At 43.5% G+C, this 24,328-nt stretch overlaps 1 protein-coding gene across 4 annotated transcripts in view; it reads left to right on the forward strand.

Moving 5' to 3' along the window:
* The first annotated feature begins 553 nt into the window (after positions 1-553).
* Positions 554-24,328, forward strand: part of WDR7 (WD repeat domain 7) — a 212,238-nt gene continuing 188,463 nt past the window's right edge. For all 4 annotated transcript variants that reach the window (XM_033164543.1, XM_033164545.1, XM_033164544.1 and 1 more), the window contains exons 1-6: positions 554-651; positions 17,983-18,154; positions 21,323-21,429; positions 22,648-22,726; positions 23,559-23,733; positions 23,837-23,913. In XM_033164543.1, coding sequence (XP_033020434.1) covers positions 17,996-18,154; positions 21,323-21,429; positions 22,648-22,726; positions 23,559-23,733; positions 23,837-23,913 — 597 coding nt within the window. In that variant the 5' untranslated portion in view covers positions 554-651; positions 17,983-17,995. The remainder of the gene's footprint in view (positions 652-17,982; positions 18,155-21,322; positions 21,430-22,647; positions 22,727-23,558; positions 23,734-23,836; positions 23,914-24,328) is intronic.

A 24,328-nucleotide genomic window follows, 5' to 3' on the forward strand; every position in this document is an offset into this window, starting at 1 on the left:
CGTCCAATTCTTAGGGGGCTGGGCTAGAGGACCCTCAGGATACCTTTCCAACTCTCCAATTCTATGATTGTGGGCGGTGGGGAGGTTATTGTTTTTGTTAGTTTTGCAAACGGGAAGAAAAGCGACAGATAAATTTAGTAAATAATAATGATGATAAGGCTGCAGCACTTCGCAGGTTTACCTGGGTAGGAGGAAGAGTTAAGCCGGGCAAAGCGCCTTTTGCAACGAAACTAGCACGCCTCCTGCGTGATTTGCACGCATTTCCCCCCGTGCATTCCTGCTGCTACCTTAAAATCCCGCAGCCTCTGCACCCACCGCGCCCATCTCCACGTGCAGCGCTAGGCGAGGGCCGCAGGGAAGCGCGCCGGGGGCCGGGTCGCTGCACCCGTCTCCAGGGCGACGAGGCCTCCCCCTCCCTTCCTCCCCCTCTTGCCGCCAAGCGCCGCCCGGGCCTTTTGCGACACTTGCAGCGGGAGTCGCGGCAGCTGGAGGAGCCCGTCAGCTGATATCCAGCGCCAGGCGTTGAGGCAGAGAGAGAGAGAGAGACAGAGAAGGAGGAGGGCGAGGGGCGGCAGGCGAGCGCGGAGGAAGGTAGGGGGCAAACGGGGAGCCCCTTCTGCCGGCGGAGAGGCGGCCCCCGCCCACACCCAGGTAGGTGCCCCCCTAGGGCGTTGGGCGCAGCAGGACTCTCCCCATACCCCTCTTGTCTCCCCCATTGCTTAGTAATTTTGCTTTTTTTGCTCCCTTCCTTCGCAGGTCGACCGAAGCGTCCTTCCCTCTTTAAGAGTGTTCTCACCCCCTCCTCTTTTTTTATTTTATTTAAATGCTGCTTTCTATTAGTATTATCTTTGGGTCCTTCACCCACACCACTCTAAGAAGCTCAAGGTGGTGCATCGGGTTGTGTGTGTCGGTTGGTACTTTTGGTTTTCAGGGCTCAGAGGCGACACCCTCCTATCTCTTCTTAGTTCCTATATATATATATATATATATATATATATATACTGTAACAGAGGGGCACCCTCTCAACCAAACACCCCTTTTGCCAACCTCTGCTCCCCCCCCAACCCACGGGATGCTTGGCTGGCCATGCCCCTCTTGTCAAATCCACCCCACCCACCCATTTCGCGCTTCTAGCCCCCTTCCTTCCTCCCTAGTGACTCCTATCCTGCCCCTTGTATATTGTTTCGTTCTTGATTGATCTAAGTGGGGTCACTTTCACTGTGAGTTGCTCGGCCTGAGGTGCTTCCAGGCTAGGAAGGGCAATGTCATTTAAAAAATAAATAGAAGAGCCACCAAAAGTCACAGTCTAAGGTGCTGATAAGCTTTTATTGGGGGCCCAGCTCCTTCATATTCCTGAAACTACTCAAAAAGTGGTCTAAAGCGTGTCAGTCCCACTTTGGCCATTGATGATGGCTGGATTTGCTGTGGTACAGTTTTTGCCCTCTCCCCTTCTCCTTCAGCAGAAGGGTGCCACCCACATTCCCTCTGTGCCAAGTGCACTGCTGCCCTTCACTTGACATTGGGGGGCAAGTGTGACCCTTTCATACCCTCCAACACATCTTCAGATCCTTGCTTTCTGCTTGCTTCTGCCCCCACCTTGCCTATAATGGCGACACCTGTTGCCCAGTCTCCTTTGAGACTGATTTTGCCAGGCCTATCCTCAGCCCTGGAGTGGAAACTCCTTTATTCTAGCACCTTAGAATGGCACCCCATTGTTTACTCGTGCCATGTGTTGGTGAAAGTGAGGAAGGGCAGGTGACTGTGGAGTACCACATACAAAACAAACACATATTATAGAGTTCAACCAGAGTCACTGTTATGCCTAGAATACTTCCAGGACTTCTGGGAAGATACCTCTTCTTTAATGGCTCCTCACAAAACCCTTCTCTCTAGTGGATTGTGACTTGCATCTCCAGAGCAGGGTCTTTTGTTTGTATATGCTGCCGTGGCTGTTTGGTGCCCTGTTGCCCTTGTGGTGTGAAATCCCTTCTTCAGAGATGATGGCCACTGAACATTTGCATGGCATGGTCTGGCAGGCTTAGTTGGCCGAGTTTCCACTGCAACATGAGCAGCGAGTTACCCCATTCTTCCTGGTACAAGAATGCAGTTGGGTGATGCAGTTGGGTGGCTGAACTTTCTAGGGCACTGATAGGGTGGCAGATGTTATCAGTTCTTTCCAGCTGTTTCTTTGCCCTGCAAACAATGTGACTCTTACCTCTAGAAAATTGTTGGTTGTTTGAAATTTCTCTCACTCCCCAAAGATCAGCTTAAAGTGAGTGATAAATAATAAACAATTAATACACATAGAAACTTGTTTCTTGATAGTTACTTGTCACCTTAAACTTGGCATTCCGGCATTCCCTTTCTCCTTGTTCAAGTGGGTCTGTAGCAGAGTTCAACTTACATTGTTACTGAAACCTTTCATCTTATGATTTGAGGCCATCATAATGTATTGTAACTTGTTTCTTTACATATTAGTTGTTGATCCCACTATGAGACAGACAATTGGGGTGTTGGGAAGAGAGGTATGCAAGGAGCTTGTATGAAAAAGGATAAAATATCAGGGTAAATTATTCTGTGTATGGCTTGAGAGAGCACAAACATTAGAAATACAGCAGTTTTATGTTGACGGTATGTGAGATGCTGTGAGGATGACAGCTTTGTAATTCAGGTGATATAGGAGGAAATCCCAGGTAGCAGGAAAGTGCTGACAAGAGGAAGATAGGATGGCTCAGGAGGGGATTAGCAAAGTCTTACAGAAATTGCAGGAGGGACAGAGAGGCATAATGCATGCTTCTGGCATTTATGAATAGCCGTTTTATCCAAGTCTTCTGTTCTAGGGTCTAGCTGCTAGGTGTGTGTAGCCACCACCTACTTCCAAACAGGAGGTGCACTTGCACTCCTCAGTAGATTTGTGCAGATCAGTTAGGGATAGTTACCACACCTCCCCATTGATATGTGGGGAGGACCAATTTGCATTGCTATCAGGGTGCTGGGCTGCTTCCACAGTTCTGTGCCTTCTTTATTTCCCCTCTATTTGCTTCTGCTGTCAAATCAGTGGCTTCTTGGGGAGTGGGGATATTTGTTTGGGTTGCAGGGATGAAGTCACTGAACTGGGGGTTAGCCCACCCCTAGTTTAGCAGCTTCTTATTCTCTCCCTATCGAGCCAGCTGGAATTGTCAAGAAGCAAAATGTGCTGAGAAGCTGGCTTGAGTTAATTAACACAAGTGCATTGGAAGAACCTTTTGTTCTATGGCCACTGAATAGCATGTGATTTTAATTGTGCAACGTCTGAGCATTTTAATCCAAATACAAGTTCATATTTCATACCGCTGAGTTTTGAATTGGTTCAAGTGTTGGTGTACAACCTTTCTGCTATCATAACAGTTACTTAGGTATGGTAAACACATGGTTATAAACATTCAGTTGGTCAATTAGCTAATTTATTTCTTATATTTTCAACATCTGTAAGATTGCTGTCATTAATACAGGCAGACAATATACATCAAAAGTCGCACTAAGCACAGTGGGGCTTACATCTGTGTAAACATGCATAGAATTGCTCTGTATGTAATTCTTGGAGGAAATGGGATGACAAAGGTGTAATAAACTTCAGATCAATAATATAATCTCCTTGGGAATAGAAGCTTCAGGCAAAGCCTTTAAGTCAGTATCTTACAGAACAATGTGGTGGCGGCGGCACACCCTAGGACAAATAGATGTAGCACAAATATTTTTGCATGCTTTATTGACTATAAACCCATGAATAATCAAGGTGTAAAGCGGGGTAGACAAACATGTCACTGTTCAGATTATGATGGGCTACAGCTCCCATTATACCTGACGGCTGATGGTATTGGCTGGGGCTGAAGGGAGCTGATGGCGGCAGTTTCCCTGCACCCTTCTGTAAGGTTTCAGAAACTGCCCATCCCAACCCACGAAATTCACGCAAAGTTGCAGCTCTCTTGACTCCTGAAGAGCCCAGTTGCATCGGGAGAGAAGTGGCAGAGGATAGTATGTACAGCTGGATAGGAAGGTGAATGTGATGGAGGTGTTGTGAGGGTTCAAGGAACAGAGGAGGTGCTGAATCGATGCTGCTAAGTACATAAGAGCTAGGTGAGCACGAGGTATTTCCCAATTGTTCAACCTTGAAATCTTGTGGGGGTAGCTTGCGGATGGGACGGCCGGTAATGCTGGAGCCCTGCTCCCACCGCGCCGTGTAAAGGTTTCGCTGGCCACGATCTGAAGGTTTTAGCTTGTGAGTTCGGATTGTTGTTGCCTCGGAAGTTCTCTGCGAGCGTCTGTGAGTTCCAAAAGGTTCCGGAGAAGAAAAAGAACTAAACTAAAAGGTGGCCAAAAACTATGTGTTGTGAAATTGTCATGTGTTTTGTTGAGTTATGTATATGATTTTGCTGTTTAATAAATAAATAAAAATAATAAAAAAGGAAAAAAGGTGGCCAAAAACTAGACGGCCAAATAAAAGGCTTTAAAGTAAAAACGAAAATGAAATAAATACAACGGAGACTGCAGTCTGGTGAAGAAGCCTACCGCTACCCTGCGTGGTTGGTTTCAGTTTCTCTTTCTCTCTGTGCTCGCCACACAAGGATGTTCTTACTCGACTTGCCTCGCACTTTCTCCACACCACAAACAGGGAGCGGCCACTATTTATTGGAAGACCAACCAACGTCATAACAAGCATAACAACCAATTACAGTCCTGTTACCGTGCTAAGTTTAGGCGGGAAGAAGACTAACGACCGTTACATTATTTAAAGTTGGAGCCTTTTTTTACCCGCGGAGGGATCCATGCAGTGAACTGCCTGTCGGATCCCCTTTTTTTACCCTTCCTTCCAAGGCGGAAAGATATTACCAAGTAAACATAAACAAGCATAAATAAACATAAATAACCAGGTGCAAGGGCACCTGCAAAACATATTCCCATAAAAATCTCCCACCCTGCCCCACCCCCCAAAAGAGATAATGTTGATTCACCTTTACAAGTGAGAGCACATTTCCAAAAAGTTTGGAAAAACTGTTTCAACCATGTTGGAGATGTTGGGGAACGAGAGCAGGCACACACATAATGGAGCAAAGTATTGATACAAACTGCATATTAAAAAAAATCACCTTGCCACGTGACACCTTTAACTGTGTACATATTTCTGCAAACAGCTATTCTATATACATATTAACAGAGCCTAGATGTTAGAGTGTTGCACTTGAACATAGGAAATCCCACTGAGCTGTAGAGCCAACTGTGTGCGCTTGTTGTGCAGTTCACAGAGGGGTGGCCTATGACAACCCAGTGATAGATCAGTGGAGTGTTGCAAGTTGTACTTTCAGGAGTTAGTAATTTCCTTTCACAGCCATGTTTCTGTCTCCTGGTGAGCAAAAGCCAGTAAATACTGAAGTAATGCTAGACATGAAGAAAAGACTGAGGCACTGAGAACCAATGTGGTAGAATAGCTGGAGTGCTCACTCTGAATGGGCCTACGCAGATCCAAATCCTGTCTGAGCCATAAAGCTCATTTGATGTCTGCAGCACTCCCTTTCATCATAGGCTCTGCACAGAATCTGTAGTGCAAGTGCATGGCATTGCTGAGCATGCTTATTCTAGTGGACTTACTCTTGAGTAAGTATGCGTTCAATACAAACTACAGGGATGGTTATGATGATTAATTTTGCCATGGTGAAAAATACCCCTGTTGAAGTTAATGTGATTCCTTAGGAATGTTGTAACTCTTTATGCATTAGGGCCATGAAATACAAATCTCTCTGAGTAACTTGTTCTGTGAATATGTGTTATAAGGTAGTATTCTAGATCCGTTGAGGACCTCTTGAGCAAGCAATGTGAGATATAACTCAAGATTGTGGGGGAAGTTCCCTCTTTCATTCTTCGGTTAGTAAAACAAATTATGAGTGGTATGGGAGCTTTCTTCCTGAGCAGAACTTACGACTTCAGAAAACATAAATGATTATTTAAAAAAATTATGGATTTGAACTCTGAATTCATAAGTGTGATGAATAATTTGTGTTGTGACAGTTTGAAAGAGTCTCTCTTTTTCACTTGAAACTATGAAGCATGTTTCCAATGGTGTACCTGAATGAGTATGTGGAGGGAATAATTTTAACAGTAAAGTGCTTTTTACAGTAATCTTAAACTAACACATTGCTTAAAACACTGCAAGATAACAATTCATATTGGGGATGAATTTTGCAAATATTTGCGCATGTGTGCCTTAACAGCATGTGGAGGTGCATGCCTGGGGATCCTTGGATCTTGACTGTTTTCACATACTAACACCCCATCCTGTGGAATTCTATCCATTATAGTTCATCTGCACATTCAGAATGAATTTCAGGAACCAAAAAGTCGTATTGAAAAATGCGACTTTCAAGAAGTCTGGCCCCAAATACGACCACTAGGCATTCGGTTTTGGAGACTGTAACCCTGGTTAAAGGGTGTATTTGGCACCTAGCTTCTGTATATCAGTTTCTAATGCTGCCTGTGAAAAGGAAGAACAGAGGGAGGTGGCCAAAGACAGCATCAGGGCTTGCTCCAGTTGGACTGCCTCCACCTGCCTGGCCAACTTCACATTTTATATACTGTATTTTTCCATGTATAAGACGATGGTTTTTTGCTTTAAAAAATTAGGCAAAAATTGGGTGTCATCTTATACACGGATAGTGAAAGCAGAGGGGAGATGTGCGATAAATGGCAGCAGCAAGCAGGAGATTGGGCAGGTGATTGGTGATTGCGGAAAGGCCTGCTGGTGATTAGCTGTGGCTGCGGCAAGGCGGGCAGGTGATTGGTGGCTGTGGCAAGTGGGCGGGTGGGCTGTTGGTGGTGGCGAGCGGGCAGACAATTGGTGGCTGCGACGAGGTATGCTATCGGCAGTGGCTGTGGCAAGCGATCGGCAGTGGCGGGGAGGCGGGTGAGCGATTGGCGGAAGTGACCTTCCCCACCCCCCAAAAAAAGCTAAACAACTTTATTTCTTAATTTTGGGTTACAAAAAATAGGGGTCGTCTTACACTTGGGGGTGTCTTATACAGGGAAAAATACGGTGATTTGCTTTAGCACTTGAAAACTGTAAACCACCTTGGGTGCCTTGGCAGAAATGTGGTCTATAAATGCAATAAATACAGTGCCAGATGTTAACATGGTTCCTTTTGTCTTTTGCCCCACTCCTCCTCTCATCCCCTGTCCTTTTATATGCCTCTGACATAGCTGAATATATAGTATGGTTACAGGTGGGTAGCCGTGTTGGTCTGCCATAGTCAAAACAAAATAAAAATTTCTTTCCAGTAGCACCTTAGAGACCAACTAAGTTTGTTCTTGGTATCTGAAGAAGTGTGCATGCACACGAAAGCTCATACCAAGAACAAACTTAGTTGGTCTCTAAGGTGCTACTGGAAAGAAATTTTTATTTTGTTTTGTATATAGTATGGGTTGACCATACAGTACTGCTCTATGGAAATAGGAAAGAACAGATTGAACACGACAGACAATATAAAAACCAAAAAGTTGTGCAAAGTGCTGCAGCTATACTGTGTGTTTGTGTAATTTTTTAGTTAAATTTTTCAAATGTTTTCACAATAACCTTCAAATCAAATACATTGTTTCATAAGGTGACTTCCCTCCCTCACCTCCACAGTGTTTTTATTCAAACCTTTTCTACTGCACAATTTCTTTATGTATCACAAAAAGTTTTTCTATTGCAATTGTTCTGTCATTTTTCTTCTGCTGCTTTTATCTCGAGTCGTCACCGCGATTTCATTTGACTGTAATTTTTTTTAATAGCCCATGAAAGGCCTCCATTCTTTTATGAAAAGTTCATCGTCTCTCAATTTTACTTTCAGTTTTGCCCTTTCTGCATTGCTTTCAAAAGCCGCTCCTCCTTTGTTGGAACCTTCCCTTCTTTCCATTTCTGTGCATGTAATATTCTAGCTCAGGCTTCCTCAACCTCGGCCCTCCAGATGTTTTGAGTCTACAATTCCCATCATCCCTGACCACTGGTCCTGCTAGCTAGGGAACATGGGAGTTGTAGGCAAAAAAAAACAAACAAACAAACATCTGGAGGGCCGAGGTTAAGGAAGCCTGTTCTAGCTGCTGTTGTCACATGCAGAATGGGGATTTTCTTCGGAACATCTGTCCCTATTACAGTACACCTATAAGGAAAGGAAGGTTAAGGGGTGAAATGATAGCCATGTTCAAATATATAAAAGGATGTCATATAGAGGAGGGTGAAAGGTTGTTTTCTGCTGCTCCAGAGAAGCGGACACGGAGCAATGGATTCAAACTACAAGAAATAAGATTCCACCTAAACATTAGGAAGAACTTCCTGACAGTGAGAGCTGTTCGGCAGTGGAATTTGCTACCAAGGAGTGTGGTGGAGTCTCCTTCTTTGGAGGTCTTTAAGCAGAGGCTTGACAGCCATCTGTCAGGAATGCATTGATGGTGTTTCCTGCTTGGCAGGGGGTTGGACTGGATGGCCCTTGTGGTCTCTTCCAACTCTATGATTCTATGATAAGTCTTCTATGAAGCAAAGGGAGTTAGAATTGTTTACTAACTCATTTCCTCCTAAGGAAGCTTTGGTTTTGTTGACAACGGAGTCAACTTGTTTCATTTTCTAAACCAGGGTATCCACTTAGTTTTGCGAGCTGCATCAGTCCCCACCACTTCCATATATTCAGTCAGAAGTTCATGTGAACAGGGGGGAAATGTAATTTAACTTGCATCCAAGGTTTCCATGAAAACAAAGGGAGGTATTTTAATGTTTATTATAAGTTGTATAATGTTTATTATAAGTTGTATAACTTGCAAAGATCTTGCATGTTTGGAAAGTATTAAATCCTTCACAATTTAGTTTTTCCATTGTTTGAAAAAGATTGTTTGCAGCTATTGGAAGCCTGAGATACTGCAGGCTGATGAGCCTGCTAGAAGGAAGGCATATGATTATGGACGCACAAATGAGTTAATGTTTGTGTTTATTGGCACATTATCAGAGTTCTTTCTCTCAGCTGTGTTGAGGGATTACCCTTATAAGTAGTGGCATAGCTAATTTTCCAGGTCAGTTCAATCTTTGGCCCTCCTGCGGATAATGATAGCCTGATTACTGATCGTTGATGTGGATTGGTCTCCATGGCAACGAGGTCTGAAACTGCCTCCTTAATTTCCTAAAAGCCCTCAAAGAACCAGGCTCAGAACAGTGATTTGGATTTTTATTTGTAGCACTTTGTCAAAACCAAATAATGTTCAAATCCATTAAATACAAGTGCATGGAGTATTGTTGGTGTGTGGGGCATTCACGCCTTCAATTTGGCCCTTGTTTTTTTCAGCTTGCCCAGCAGAATACAGCAAAATACAAATACAGCAAAAAATGTGTTGTTTTTTTTTTTTTGGTAAACATGCATTTCTTCCCAGATAATCTTCTGGTACTTTTCCCTCCTAACCGTTTTTGAATACAAAGGGCAAGCTGGACACAACGATGATCTTCAATAGCGATATAAATAAAGCTGAATGTTTCTGAATCCCCCTGTTACCACCAGAATGGAGCACAATTGCTGCAAAACCTGCTCTAATCATTTGTCTCCACCCCAGCTCATTTGGGCTTTGCAGGATTCCAAGCTTAATTCTACAGCTATTGATTTTTCAATACAGTTCTCTCTCTCTCTCTTTCCATACTCTAATACAAGCCTTTACCTGTAGGAAAATATAAGCGATACTGATACTTCCTCTCAAATATAAAGCTATAATCTTGGATATTATTTATTGTGATGATGGTATTATTGAGTATTTATCCCAATTTCCAATGATATAACTAGTTGTAGTAGATAACACCATGTGATAAGCGCCCATGGAGCTGTGTTGTGTGAGGTTTATGTACCAGATTAATCTTACTATCCTGATTGCTATTTGCACTCTTGTTCTAAAACTTTTATCACTTGCTTTATGTGTGTACTTACGGTTCATCAGTTGAGGTCGATGTGCAGATGAGTCCCTCCCCCAGCCCCCAAAATACCTTGGCTCGACTCATGAGGTGCAAAATGCAGTGGGTGTTCAGATCCTAAAACTTTTATTTATTGGCTCGTTGGTATTAAGGCTGCTATGTGACATACAGTCCATTAACATCAACTGAGCTGAACCTTGGATCACACTTCAAAATGCAGATTTGAGACATGGCTTGAGCATACAGCTGTATTATTTAGTCTTCTTCAATCACCACCTAGCGCTTGGTTGCTTTAAACAATTATCGTTTAAACAGATTAATAATGAATAGAGCTTTAACATTTATTTTGCCCCCTTGTATGCTGTCAAATTACAGTTTATGTAAGTAGCTTTCAATGTATTCAGACCTGGCTTTTGCCCTTAATTTCAGTTCGTTTAAAAAAGTGTGTCAGTTTTGCTCTTCATTCCCTTCCTTTCAACCTTTTGGTATCTAAACTTACCCATTGGCAATTACATAGGCCACATGTCACCAGGCCAGAACCACAGAATTGTAGAGTTGGAAGGGACCGCAAGGATCATCTAGTCCAACCCCCTGCAACGCAGGAATCTTTTGCTCAATGTAGGGCTCGAACCTACAACCCTGAGCTTTATGCTCTAGTGACTGAGCCATCCTTTGAAACTGGGAACTAGGATTAATTAGGCACAAAAAATAAGAAAGATGAATGATAAATAGGGACTATACAGTGGTACCTCTGTTTGCGGATACAATCCGTTCCAGGGTGCCGTTCACACCCCGAAAAGTCTGCAACTAGAGCGGCGCTTCTGCACAAGCGTGGAGCGCGATAGAGCACTTCTGCGCATGTGTGAAGTGCATGCAACCTGAAAATCCGCAACATGAAGCGAATGCAACTAGAGGTATGACTGTATATATATTTAATATCCCAGGCACTTTGAATCACTCTGTGAATCTCTTTGGTCCTTTTCCTTCTTGTCCTTGGTTTCTTCTTTGCTTGTGGTTCCGAAAGACAAGAGTTGAATACATGCTCCACCTTTCTTTCCTTTAGTTACACTTCTGGAGGGCTGAACAGTTATTTTCTTACCTTGTTAAAGTCCAAGTTTTATGTACTGCAAATGCATTCCACAGGTAGGAGGATAATATATGGAAGGAGGGCCTGGGTAAAAGTGGCTTATAGGTAAATAGAAAGGTAAAGGACCCCTGGATGGTTAAGCCCAGTCAAAGGCGACCATGAGGTTGCGGCACTCATCTTGCTTTCAGCTTTCCGGGTCATGTGGCCAGAATGACTAAACCACTTCTGCTGCAACGGGACACTGTGACAGAAACCACGAAACACCATTTACCTTCCCGCCACAGCGATACCTATTTATCTACTTGCACTGTTGTGCTTTCAAACTGCTAGGTTGGCAGGAGCTGGGACAGAGCAACAGGAGCTCACCCCATCGTGGGGATTTGAACTGCCGACCTTCCGATTGGCAAGCCCAAGAGGCTCAGTGGTTTAGCCCACAGCGCCACCCACATGGATAAAACTAGAGTTGATTGTTGTAGGAATTGGGGAGGTAAATGTATCACTAGAATTTTACTTAAAATAATCCCCCAAACCCTGTGACATTATAGTGTGACATGAGGATTCAGGATGGGGCTATTTAGATAGGAGTACACGCGGGTGGCGCTGTGGTCTAAACCGCAGACCCTAGGGCTTGCCAATCAGAAGGTTGGCGGTTCGATTCCCCGCGACAGGGTGAGCTCCCGTTGCTCGGTCCCTGCTCCTGCCCACCTAGCAGTTCGAAAGCACTTCAAAGTGCAAGTAGATAAATAGGTACCACTCCAGCGGGAAGGTAAACGAAATTTCTGTGCGCTGCTCTGGTTCTCCAGAAGCGGCTTAGTCATGCTGGCCACATAACCCGGAAGCTGTACGCCGGCTCCCTCGGCCAGTAAAGTGAGATGAATGCCCCAACCAATGAGTCGTCCGTGACTGGACCTAATGGTCAGGGGTCCCTTTACCTTTACACAGAAATCTCAGTGGTTGGAATCCCTGGGGCCTGTTTAAGCTTCTACTTACTTGAATTGGGTTCCCAGGTGTACCCTTTCTCCCCCTTCCCATATAAAGTGAATAGCTGCCATTCATTCACTTGAGGGTGACAGTACCCTGATATCTCAAGCCCTGCTGAAGGTATTCACATTGGACTGCTGTGTCTCTTTAGCACAAAGAAATGTTTGCTCGCTCTCCCTAATCCAGGCAGTCTGCAAGAATGATAGGCATTGTATTAGTTATAAAAAAAAGTTAGGCGGCTAAACAAAAAGCTTTTCACTTGTAGGGGCTTGATGTGGACAGAAATGTGTTTATATGACACTGATAGTAATTAGACTTTGGTGAGAGGTCAGAGGTGCAAGATCCACATAGCATTTCCGGAAAAAAGGGATGTTCTTAGTTACCCTGTCTGCTTATAATAAACAATAATTTTCTTTCCTTTTTGTTGTATAACCGTTAACCTTCCTTTATGAAAATTCTCCTTAAAACCATCCCCCCCCCCTCCGGCTTTAGGGAGAGACAAATTGCCCTCAAAGATGCTAGGTTGGCCTCAACTAGGGCCAGGGCTTTCTCAGTATTAGCCCCGACTTGGTGGAACAGTCTATTACAAGAGACCATGGCCCTGCGGGATTTGGCATCTTTCCGCAGGGCCTGCAAGACGGAGCTGTTCCACCTGGCCTTTGGGTTGGTTTCTGTTTGATACTTATGCTTCATTCTTTTATTGGTGGGCTATTTGAAAATGAGACTGCAGTTTTAATTTTGAATTTTGTATTTTAATCTGTATTTTAAATTGATTGTTTTTATGTTTTTGCTGTGATTTTAATTAGTGTTAGCCGGTTTTTGGCTGGGAAGGGTGGGGTATAAATAAAAATTTATTATTATTATTATTCAAGAAGTAAGCAACCTATCGGCTCCTTTTGCCGTAGTGCTCATAGTTGTCGTTCCTGTTGTCATATTTAGTGAAATAAGTAAGGGAGTGCGTACTGATTGTGTAAATGAGAAACACAGCATAGGAAATTCTAATTTGGAAGTAAAGTCCAGGAGAGTTAGTATATTTTAGGTGGCATTGTTCTGCTAATTAAAATTAATTGACCTAACCTAGTGATGTTTATTAATTTCAGTGGGTCTTCTCTAAGTTGAACCTAGTTGTACACACTTTGGTTTGGAGCGATCGATACTGTGTTATTTTGTGTCTGTTGAAATTTACAAAGGAAACTATAAATAAAAACAAAGAAAAGACTAATATGCTACTGAAAAAAACTTGGAAGGCTTAAAGCTTTTTACAGACTCAATGGGAGTTGGATTGAGATTTCTTTCAGCAGAACAGAGTGTTGGGACCTTCCGAAGGTCCTGAGAAAGTGATTTCTTAATGATATATTTTCAGGTTCTCCAGGCCGAGGGTTGGGGATCAGCAACAGTCCTGCAGAAAATATGTGCTTCAGAGTGTAATTATTCATGCCCCGAAAGCTTCAGGACTGTTTGTTAGCAGATTAATATGTTTGTGACTGTACTTTTCCATCATTGATGTGAAAATATTGATTTTTTTCACTGAGATATATTTGGTATTCTAAATGTACTGTTAAAGAAGCATGCACTGTTCCAACCGACCAGCCCTATCCTCTGTCAAAATGAGCTTGCACTTCTTGAAAATGAAGATAGTACTAAAAGCGTTCAGGTCCCGCGCTAAAAAAATGAAAGGAAACAGGTAGTTACAGAAACAACGTTCCTTCTTTGACTAGATTTAATATTTCCTTTCTGAAAGCTTTGTGTTGGTTGATTTTTATGTGGATGTTTATGGCGGGCTTATTGGTCCTGTTCATTATGGTATTCCATAATTTTGGGGTGATGGGGAATTTTGTGCAATTCTGTGCTGAAATGTGTTTGATAACTTTTGTGTATCCTGAGTTCTACATGGACAGATGTAGGCCTAATGAAGTTTGCAATGCTATATGAATGAAGGAAGAGTGAGATTAAGTTCATTACCTTAAATGTGTTTTGGGAAAGTCGCGGAAGGGCAGTATTTTAATTTTTTTGAAAGCTGAATATATTGATGTTTGCCTCTTATTTTAAAGAAGTAATCTGTTTTTGTGAATATATATTGTAATTTAGGCAGAAATTAATATAATAAATTGAGGAAATGTGTACCTTTTTTCAGTTGTGTACTTACTCAGTGCTGCAGTAGTGCATAGATATCTTGAACACCTAAAATAGGGTGCTGTGAAATTAGAAATATGTTCAGGTCTAGTACCTTCAGAGTATGATGTTTTATTTTGTGCAATAGATCATCCTGGGACCATTGCCCACTTAAGGTATAATACTCTACATATCTCTTAAGAATTGAGTCCCATGTAAGTGAATATGCTGTATGATTGCAGCCTTGAAGCTGAGTCTTGTTTTGCCCTGCTCTCTGTCCACATTGTGTGGTTCTTCATATGTGATTGGTTTAAACATGTTTTATGCCAAAGGGAAGATGTGTAGTTTAGATAACAGAGGCTGATGTAAACAGAAGCTGTTCAGAGGACTGAAATAAATTGGCAAGCTTTGAATAAGCTATATTCAAAATTTATTGACTTTAAACACTATCAGAGCAGTTGCAGCACAGCACACGGAAGACGCACAAAACTTTGTGTATTGGAGAAGGAAGGGAAAATGGCCATTTTGAAGCAGAAAATAATTTTGGTAGTCCAGCTAGTCCACCAATTTAAGTAAAAAATAAATAAATCCCTTCAGCATGCTATTTGTCTTCCGGCTCAAGACATTTGCAGGTCTTGTCTGAGAGGCTGAGGTATCGCAGTGTGCTTTAGTGCAATTAACAAATCCTGTTCTTGCAAACTTTAGTGCAGCTGTCAGTAATGCTAAGAAATAAATGGCTTTAGGTGAACAGAAATCTTGGAAGGTGTTTTTGCGTGATAAACTTTGGGAGTCTGATTTGTGTGCAGGGTCAGGGCGTGTGAAGGTTAGGAAGAGGACCTAGATTGTCCCAGGGCAGGGCTGGCTCACCAGTGAGGCAAGTTGAGGCAGCTGCCTTGGGGGGACGGAAACCCCAGAGGCAGCACCCCCCTCATGACCCAAGGGAGGCAGGCTTCGGTGGGTGATGGGTGGGGCAGCACCTTCCCGTTTCTCCTCAGGTGGTGAAATGAGATGGGCCACCCCTGTCAGAAGACGAAGCCTTTTCTGAAAAGGTAGTCTGGCCAAATCTGAGGATTGAGGTGAAAGTGAAGGCTGGGGAGCCAAACTGAAGCCTGTTCCATGAAGGCAGGTGGAGATGGGGAACTGGGGGAGGCTTTCCGGGCCACAGAATTTTGCGCAGGCAAATTATAGCTGGGGAGGGGAAATTGATGGGAAGGTAGGATTGGGTAGGAACCAGTGCAGGATTTACGTACTGTATAAGATAAACAAGCTTCGGGCCCCACTCTCTTGGGTCCCCCCCCCCAGAAAAATGAAAGGGGGAAAAAAACCTGGATGTACATTTCCAAAATATAAGATAAAAAACAAATAAAATAAAGCCTACATAAAGCAACAGTGTTTTGTGTTGTGTAGGCTCCTATGATGTAAGTAATGGGCCCCACCTATTAGCCTGCTCCCTAAAAGATCACTGGTTTGCTCATTTCTATATATAGGGTGCCTACATTCTGCATAGGGACGCGGGTGGCGCTGTGGGTTAAACCACAGAGCCTAGGGCTTGTCGATCGGAAGGTTGGCGGTTTGAATCCCCACGACGGGGTGAGCTCCCGTTGCTCGGTCCCTGCTCCTGTCAACCTACCAGTTTGAAAGCACGTCAAAGTGCAAGTAGATAAATAGGTACCCCTCCGGCGGGAAAGTAAACGGCGTTTCCGTGTGCTGCTCTGGTTCGGCAGAAGTGGCTTAGTCATGCTGGCCACATGACCCGGAAGCTGTACGCCGGCTCCCTCGGCCAGTAACGCAAGATGAGCGCTGCAACCCCAGACTCGTCTGCAACTGGACCTAATGGTCAGGGGTCCCTTTACCTTTACCTTTTACATTCTGTATGGACTGGTTGCATGACAACATGCGCAAATGGCCTTAGAAACCTATTAGGTCCATAAATTACCATACAGTGGTACCTCTGGTTGTGCACTCAATTCGTTCCAGGGTGCCGTTCACACCCTGAACAGTGCGCAACCCGGGCGGTGCTTTCACACATGCGATACCACGCTTCTGCGCATGCGCGCTCCGTGTCGCACTTCCGGGTTAGCGGAGTACGCAACCCGAACGTACGCAACACGGAGCGTGCAAAAACCGGGGTATGACTGTATAGCATACATTCAACACAAAAAACAGTGACAATTTGTTGTTGACAAAGGACAGCTGGACATATAAAGGGCCCCATTACCGTCAGTAGCTTAGGGCCTCATCAAACCGAAATCTGGCCCTGGTAGGAACCAGTTGCAGGTTTGAGCAAGGCCAAGAGCCAGCAAACGTTCTTGGGCACCAGGAAGCTTGTGGTTTTTGAGAGGGAGAAGGATGGCTACATATTTGTCTGTGGCAGATGGTCCTGGTGGCATGGTGCTTCTCAGTTATGTCAGACGGGGTCATATCTTGATAGTGCAGCCTGCCCAAAGCAATAGGTGCGACACTGTGATACAAGTCAAATTTGTATTGACTTGTGCCCTGTGTGTTGATCTGTTTGGGTGTCCTGTGCCCTTATATAATAATGGTTGGCTTTGTAGGCTGCATTAAGAATTGCTCTGTGTAAAGATTTAGAGCAAGAGAGACCATTGTGGTGTTAATCTTAAATAACGAAATAATCTTAAAATCAGGAGGGTGGATGCTGCTTCATCTTCCCTTGGAAAGGTCACATTTTGCTGTGTAATTTTCCTATGGCAGCACAAATTAAGTTTTTCAAAAAGGTTTTTTTTTGATGGCATACCAAATTAGCTGTTTACCACTGAAGTGATGATGCATTGAAGGGTGAAATAATAGCCAGCTGTTGTCTCTCTTCCTGAAGCACAGGCTCTGTGTGTACTGCAAAAAACCCCAGAGAAAATCGCAAAAAGGGAGGCCAGTAATTGCCTCACAAACTTAAAGTACAAATGCCAGTATTGCAAGACATCACTTACCTCCTACTTCCTATGACTATTTTTTACTTAATGGTAAGAAAACCATTTTTAAAATACCAGTAGTGTACAGACTTGTATCAAATAGAATCCAAATATTTGTTTTTAAAAAAATCTTCAGGAAAGCATTCAGTTGTAACAGATGTAACAAAAAACCCAGTCTATGTGTATATGTTCATTTTTTTTGTAATTGTTTTCTGTTCATATCTTGAAGATTTATTTATTTATTTACTCTATATCTGCCAGGGTCTTTATTTGATTTTAGAAAGCAAACTCTGCCATGGATGCATGACTTCCTCTCTACAAATACAGTGTGTATATAGTTGTATTGGTCTGTATCTATGGCTCAGTCACAGTCTTGGTGTGATGTGCAAATCAGGCCCTCTGTGTATGCTAAGTATCGTTTGGAGAGAGAAACTGAACATCATCTTACTTGAGAACTTCTGAAATATTTATTTCCCAATGATGATTTCTCTTGGGCCACAGCTGATAATAGACAACATGCACTTTCTTTTCCCTAAATGACTGGTGGAGAAGCAAGATAGCAGTACATTAACACATGAGTTTCTTTAATTAAATATTGAAGAACTCTTCATTACAAACTCAATGTTGAGTATTCCACTGCCCCTCTCCGGGTAACCTTAACTCATTTGGAATTTTGCTGGGTGAATAAAATAGTTAAAGAGCTTTCAAGCAGGTTTTTTGTGCTTGTTTTTTTGGTGGCACATGCAATGGTATTGAATCCAGATGGATTTCTGTAGAACACTCTTCGATGTTTAAATGCATCACATATCTTATCTCAGTACTAATAAAATTAGTTGGGTTATTCTTTACTTTTGGAATTGAAATAAGAAGCCATTTTGGCATGTAAAGCAGTATATCAATTAATCATCATCATTTTGCATTTACAGGTGTGATACCATAATGGCGGGCAACAGTTTGGTCCTACCAATTGTGCTATGGGGACGCAAAGCTCCCACTCACTGTGTATCGGCCATCCTACTAATGGATGATGTGTCAATGATTGTAACGGGATGCCATGATGGACAGATATGTCTCTGGGACCTCTCTTCAGATCTGGAAGTAAGTCAACTGTGCACTACACGATGCCTTTCACGATGCCTAGGATTGTTTAAATGTAATTAATGCCCTGTTTTGCAGAAACACAATTTAAACACATCTCTGAACATTTATAATCAGATTTGAGTGTGTGTCTGGTAACCTACAGATAAGGCATAGTTACGGTATGCATGCTTCTTCCAAGCCAAAACCTTGCTGCTTGAGCTGATGCATAACAATCAATATATATTATTGATATTCATAGGGTTGCTTTTGTAGGAGAGAGTGTTGATTTTTTTTTTATCATTAGCATGGAAAATCAATGAATTCTGCTGGAAAGCGGCTCTGTTGGGTTCTCCCTTCCCCCTGACCTTTTGGAGGTCAACCTGCTAGATCAATTTAACATGAATAACTAATGCAGATGCGGAACCTGGGAATGCATTGTCTCTTGTAAACAATTCTGCTTGTGAAACTGCACTCCTAGTCCGCTTGTTTTGTTTTTTTGTTTTTGTTTTGTTTGTGGTATAGGCAGGTGGTGGTGGTATTTGCAGTAAGCCTTTAAAGATCACGCAGGCTTGAATGCCAAATAAATAAACCAGAAGCTGAAGTTCACATCTTCTGTATGCCAGTACATGTTCTTTGTTCTCTTTACGAGGGTGAGCTTTCAGAGCTAATTGCATGTCTATTGCACATACATAGAAAATGACAAGAAACCATGGAACTTTTCAGTGTTTGAATGATTATTCGTAGCTTAAACAAGCGACCTGCTCTATGAAGTTCCAGTAAATTTTAAAATAAACATTTGTCTACCAATCATAGCCTTATGACCAGGGCCGTCTCATCATAGGGGCTTGGTGGCACGGTGCACCAGGGCGCCAGGCCCCCCAGGGGTGCCCCCGCGAGCCCGCCAGCATACCAAGCGCCCCCTCCCCAACCCGCGCCCGCCCCCATGGGCAGGTGGGCGGGCGGGCGCTTGCGCGCCAGCGGGCGAGCTGCAAGCCGGCTGCCCTCCGGAGCCCCAGCTGGAGCGCTGGGAAGGGCGCGCAAAGCCCCGCGCCGCTCCAACGCCACGCCCCTCATCCCCCGCTCGCCCACCTCCCTCCCGCGCTGGCCACCCCTCGGGGGATGAGGGGCGTGGCGCTGGAGCGGCGCGGGGCTTTGCGCGCCCTTCCCAGCGCTCCAGCTGGGGCTCCGGAGGGCAGCCGGCTTGCAGCGCCACGCCCCTCATCTCCCGCTCGCCCACCCCTCCTCCCGAGGGGCGGCCAGTGCGGGAGGGAGGTGGGTGGAGAGGCGGCCCACCGGGGGCGCCGAGGGATCGTCGCGCCAGGGCGGCCGATCCCTTTAAGACGGCCCTGCTTATGACATTAGATTAGTAAGGCAGCTGATTTGGCCAAGTTAACACTGCTTGCAGCTCCTGGATGTCATTTAAAGCCAGAGACACTCATTTTAAACGATGTACTTTAAAGCAAATAGGGCTAGGCAATTCTGAAGTGAAAGCAGCAATACAAGGCAGTGTGTTTGTGGTTCTCTGCCAGTGAAAGGTGTGTACTCTTGACCTGGAATTCCTTACGCATATGAAGCAAAGCTGTGGAATGCAACAGCAAAAACTTTCCTATACAAATTGGATAAACGGCATCAACTTGCATAAATTGTAAACTGGTTCTGTATGCAAATAAAGCTCTTAAATGTGGACTGGTCTTGCTGAGAAAGCAATCCATTGGCCACAAAGTGTAAGATCAAACGTTTGGTATTATGAATAGCAGGCACTTGTAGGAATAACTATCTGATGTTTAGAAGACACCTGAAGGCAGCCCTGTTTAGGGAAGTTTTTAATGACTGATGTTTTAATGTATTTTTCATCCTTTGTTGGAAGCTGCCCAGAGTGTCTGGGGAAACCCAGCCACATGGGTGGGGTAATAATAATAATAATAATAATAATAATCCAGGAACAGAAAATCTTAGATTTATCTACTGAAAGCCTCCTTGTTTTTGTCTAAAAGAATGGCTTCCATTTCATTGAATGTGTCATTAAGACTCAACAGCTTAATCATAATCTGAGAACCACCAAGAGCACCGTCAAGAGTGCAAAAAGAAGTAGTCTTAATGGCTGCCCTCCTGTTGTAGAACACCTATTGCCAGCTGGCTAAAGTCAAAGCCTGAGAAACTTTCAGAAGTCTTGCAGGACCTTCTGATTTGGCCATCAGAACCCAGAGTTAAGGGTGCGGAAGCAGTAGTGCATCTAGGTCATTTGAGACTTTGGGCTGTATCCAATGTTCTCTGTCCACTAGCGCAAGGCCTCCTGCCGTAGCAGATGGGTGACTTTTACTGTTATGTAACAGAAGAATCCAATGCAGCAGTTGCACTACCAGAAACTGGTTGCACAACAGATTGAGTGATCCAAACCGGGAGATGGAGGCACTAGAAGAACCTTTTTCTTTTTCTTTTTGCTACTTCATGGTAAAGAAAATAGTTGTGCCTTACAGCATTACTCTAAGCAACCAGTACACGTCGCCTTTAAGACTTTAGCTGAAGAAGAATCACCGAAACAGGGTCTTGTCCTGGCACATTAATTGCACCTGGTATATAAACTTTAAGAAATAAATCTATTCATAAGAGACTTGAAAAACTTGAATCAACTGAATCATCATTGTGGCATGAGTTCTTGTTTTTCTACTATTTTCTGCATCACTTCTATCAAGAACTCCAACTTTTTTAGTTATAGCATTATAATGCTTTAAAAAAACAACCCAAAATCCTTGTCTCCTGTGCACACTCATGTGCAAGCATTGTAAAGGCTTTGGCTTTTACGGAGACCCACCACCTTGTCTGAGCAGCAATTGGCAAAGTACCGTGTTTCTCCTAAAATAAGACACCGTATGGCTTATTTTCAGGGGATGTCTTATTTTAACCATGTCGCATCGGTACGCTGCATAGCCACGCCTCCCCAGGCTGTTTTAATGGGTGGTACAACGTCACTATGGCTTATTTTCGGGGTATGGCTTATTTTTGGGGAACGGCTTATATTTCTCAAATGCATAGAAATCCTGCTATGGCTTATTTTATGGCTATGTCTTATTTTAGGAGAAACAGGGTACTTTCTCCATACCTATGGTAACTTCTGATTCAGTGATCATGCTCGGCAATTCAGGTGCTTTCTCGTTAATACGGAATACCTTTGTTTTCTGATCCCAGATAAATCCTAGAGCCCTGCTGTTTGGTCACACAGCTTCAGTTACTTGTTTGTCCAAGGCCAGTGCTTCGTCCGAGAAGCAGTATATAGTGAGCGCATCAGAAAGTGGGTAAGTATATCCCCTTCCCACTCAGGTGATTGATTTCTCAATTTTTCATTCTCTTACAACATTCACTGTTGTGCAGCATCATAGCCTACTTGCAACCCATGGTGCAAAGGGTCATGAGCACTCATCAAACCTTTGCCTTTCCTCCTCCTTTCATCAGAAGGAGATGTCAAGAGATCAACCAAGAGATTCAAGGTTGTGGCCAATTGAGCCCTTTGTGCACGCAGAACAACTTCCCAAAGCACATCAGAGCTTCCTCTGGTTTGCTTCCCTCCTTCCCCACTCACAGCACCCCCAAAATCTACTCCAGAGATTTTGGGGAACCCCAGAGCAGATTTGAGGGTGCGCTAAGAGGAGAGGGAAGGTCGTTGGCATCCTTCTATCTCAAGAGACGAAAGAGTGCACCTCTGGGAGTGAAGTCAAACTGCTGCGTTAGCCCGGGACTCAAGCCTGGACAGTGTGTATGGAGGTCCTGGCCTGCCCAGATGACAAGACCCTCCTCTTGGCCTTGCTGATGTGGTCCAAAGGAAAGCAGAACAATACATTTGGCACCAACTTGGCTGCAGGAGTTGCTGGAGGGAGGCATACAAGACACCATCCATCCATCCGTCGTAGGGACTCCACTCCAGATTTGTGTAGGGTTTACTCCTGAGCCCTTTCTTTTCCCAAAGATATCCTGTAAGGCAGTGAAGGTTTAAGATCAGAGTTTTCCTTCTCCTTTATGGGCTCTGTTCCCAGGTGGATGTGCCCCACCTGCCCCTCTTTTCCCTCTACAGCACTTGCAGAAACTGCCTTCTTCACTGTTAGACACACTATAGGTCCCATCTACTCAATCTGCCAGACATGCAGGGGAAATCCTTAACTTACGGAGTGTTTGAGAGCCATCAGATACCCTCACCTGGTTTAGCTGGCCTGCCCAAGGTGTGGCCGCTGTCACCTGCTGACAGCTTCTGGGAGCCACAGGAGATAGCTGAGTGCAGGTGGGTACCAAACGTGGACAAACTGCCCCAGAAGGACCACGGCGTATCCCCACCAGAGGTACAACCCCCCCCCCCCAACATACCATTGCATTTGCTGAAGTCATTCTGTGCAGACTCGCAGGTATAGGGCAGAATAAAAATTCAATTAATAATAATAATAAATTTATGTAGTCGGATACAGTCATTGGTTCATGTGAATGCAGGATGATGATTGGTTAATTCTCCTTTCTGTATTGTTTAGGGAGATGTGCCTCTGGGATGTGAATGATGGAAGATGCATTGAATTTACTAAATTAGCCTGCACACATACTGGTATACAGGTAAATGATTTATAAATAAAAGCCATAGCTGGTTGTATGTGATACTGCATATATAGGCTTCCCTATAACTGCTTTTTAATATTACAAAGTTTACAGGAACCCTGTTATCAGTTTTCATACAAGTACGACAGATCAGAGGGTTGAGGTTTTTTGCATTGCGAAACATGTGCACTGTTAATGATGTGTTAGAAAAATTGGCAAAAATATAAGTTGACTACACTTACATTCTGTGAGGGGTAACTGGAATGAGTTTTTCTGCCTTTCTGTACCAGCTGGAGTGTAGAAACGATAATTGGCAAGATGTTTCTATGGTCTGTTATTAGTTTAGTAAATTCCATTATTAGTTGATGTGTGATATTTTGCAACAAGAGTGAATGGTAATACGGGAATTACGAAGCTAAATAAATGCCCACTTCCTGTAATCTAGTGCAGCATAAACACAGGTTGCTGCTGTGAAGTGCACGGCACCAAGATTATACTGCTGACCTTTGAATAACTTGCTCAGTGTTGATTTCTGGTATTCTTTTAATTATATGTAATGTAATGTTAGCACACAATGCTTCAGAGTTGAAGTTGTTGTGAAAGTGGTAGTACCTGCAGCCGTGCACAAGCTTAATGGTCAGCAGGGAGGTGGATGCTAATAATAGCAGTTTTGCTAGGAATAGTTTTTATTATGGGATGCTTTTTTTAAAAAAACTGCTCTTATACAAAAATAGATTGCACCTATGGTTTGAAAGCAGATTCTGCATTGTGGATCAAGCACACACATCCAGAGTACTAATTTATAAAGATTCTGATATCTTTCTCTTCCCCCCAATTTTTTAATATTCAGTTCTATCAGTTCACAATTGGAACCCAGCGCGAGGGGAGACTGTTGTGTCACGGCCACTACCCAGAAATTCTTGTTGTGGATGCTACCAGCCTTGAAGTTCTTTATTCCTTGGTGTCAAAGATTTCTCCTGACTGGATCAGCTCCATGAGTGTTATCCGATCTCACAGAACACAAGGTTAGCCCTTGGTTGAGTCTTACTTTTCAGGAACTTTTTCTGCAACCATTAAGAAGCAATGTTTGGTGTACAGGTCTTGATGTTCTGTCTTCATTTCCCCTAGAGGATACTGTTGTGGCCGTTTCAGTGACTGGCATTCTGAAAGTGTGGATAGTAACTTCTGAAGTGAATCACATGCAGGTAAAGAGGAACAGACCCAGATTCATACCAATAATCTTTCTTCTTCCAGAATTGGCTTTATTAGTCAGTCTGGCTTTTTCACCAAAAAACGATCAACAGTAACTTTTGCTGTGCTCCCATTACAAATATAGACTTATTTTCATAAATGCTTCTATTTCTGCTCTGGACAGATGGTGTTTAAAATCTGCTTGCTTAAGGGCTTTTTCATATGGCATATTTACTATGCCTTGACTTAGTCTGATACAGTACATGCAGATAGAGAATGTCTAGTTTTTAACATACTGTATAAACACGCACACAAAAATATATATAAACCTTTTCCTGGTTTTGTTCCTTCCTTTTGGAAAACGTGGATTAATACATATTTATTTCTTAGTTTCATGACCTATCACCAGTGTTGCTTGTTTAGCATTTC

Source organism: Lacerta agilis, chromosome 11 (genome assembly GCF_009819535.1).
Source record: "Lacerta agilis isolate rLacAgi1 chromosome 11, rLacAgi1.pri, whole genome shotgun sequence".
Lineage (NCBI taxonomy): Eukaryota > Metazoa > Chordata > Lepidosauria > Squamata > Lacertidae > Lacerta > Lacerta agilis.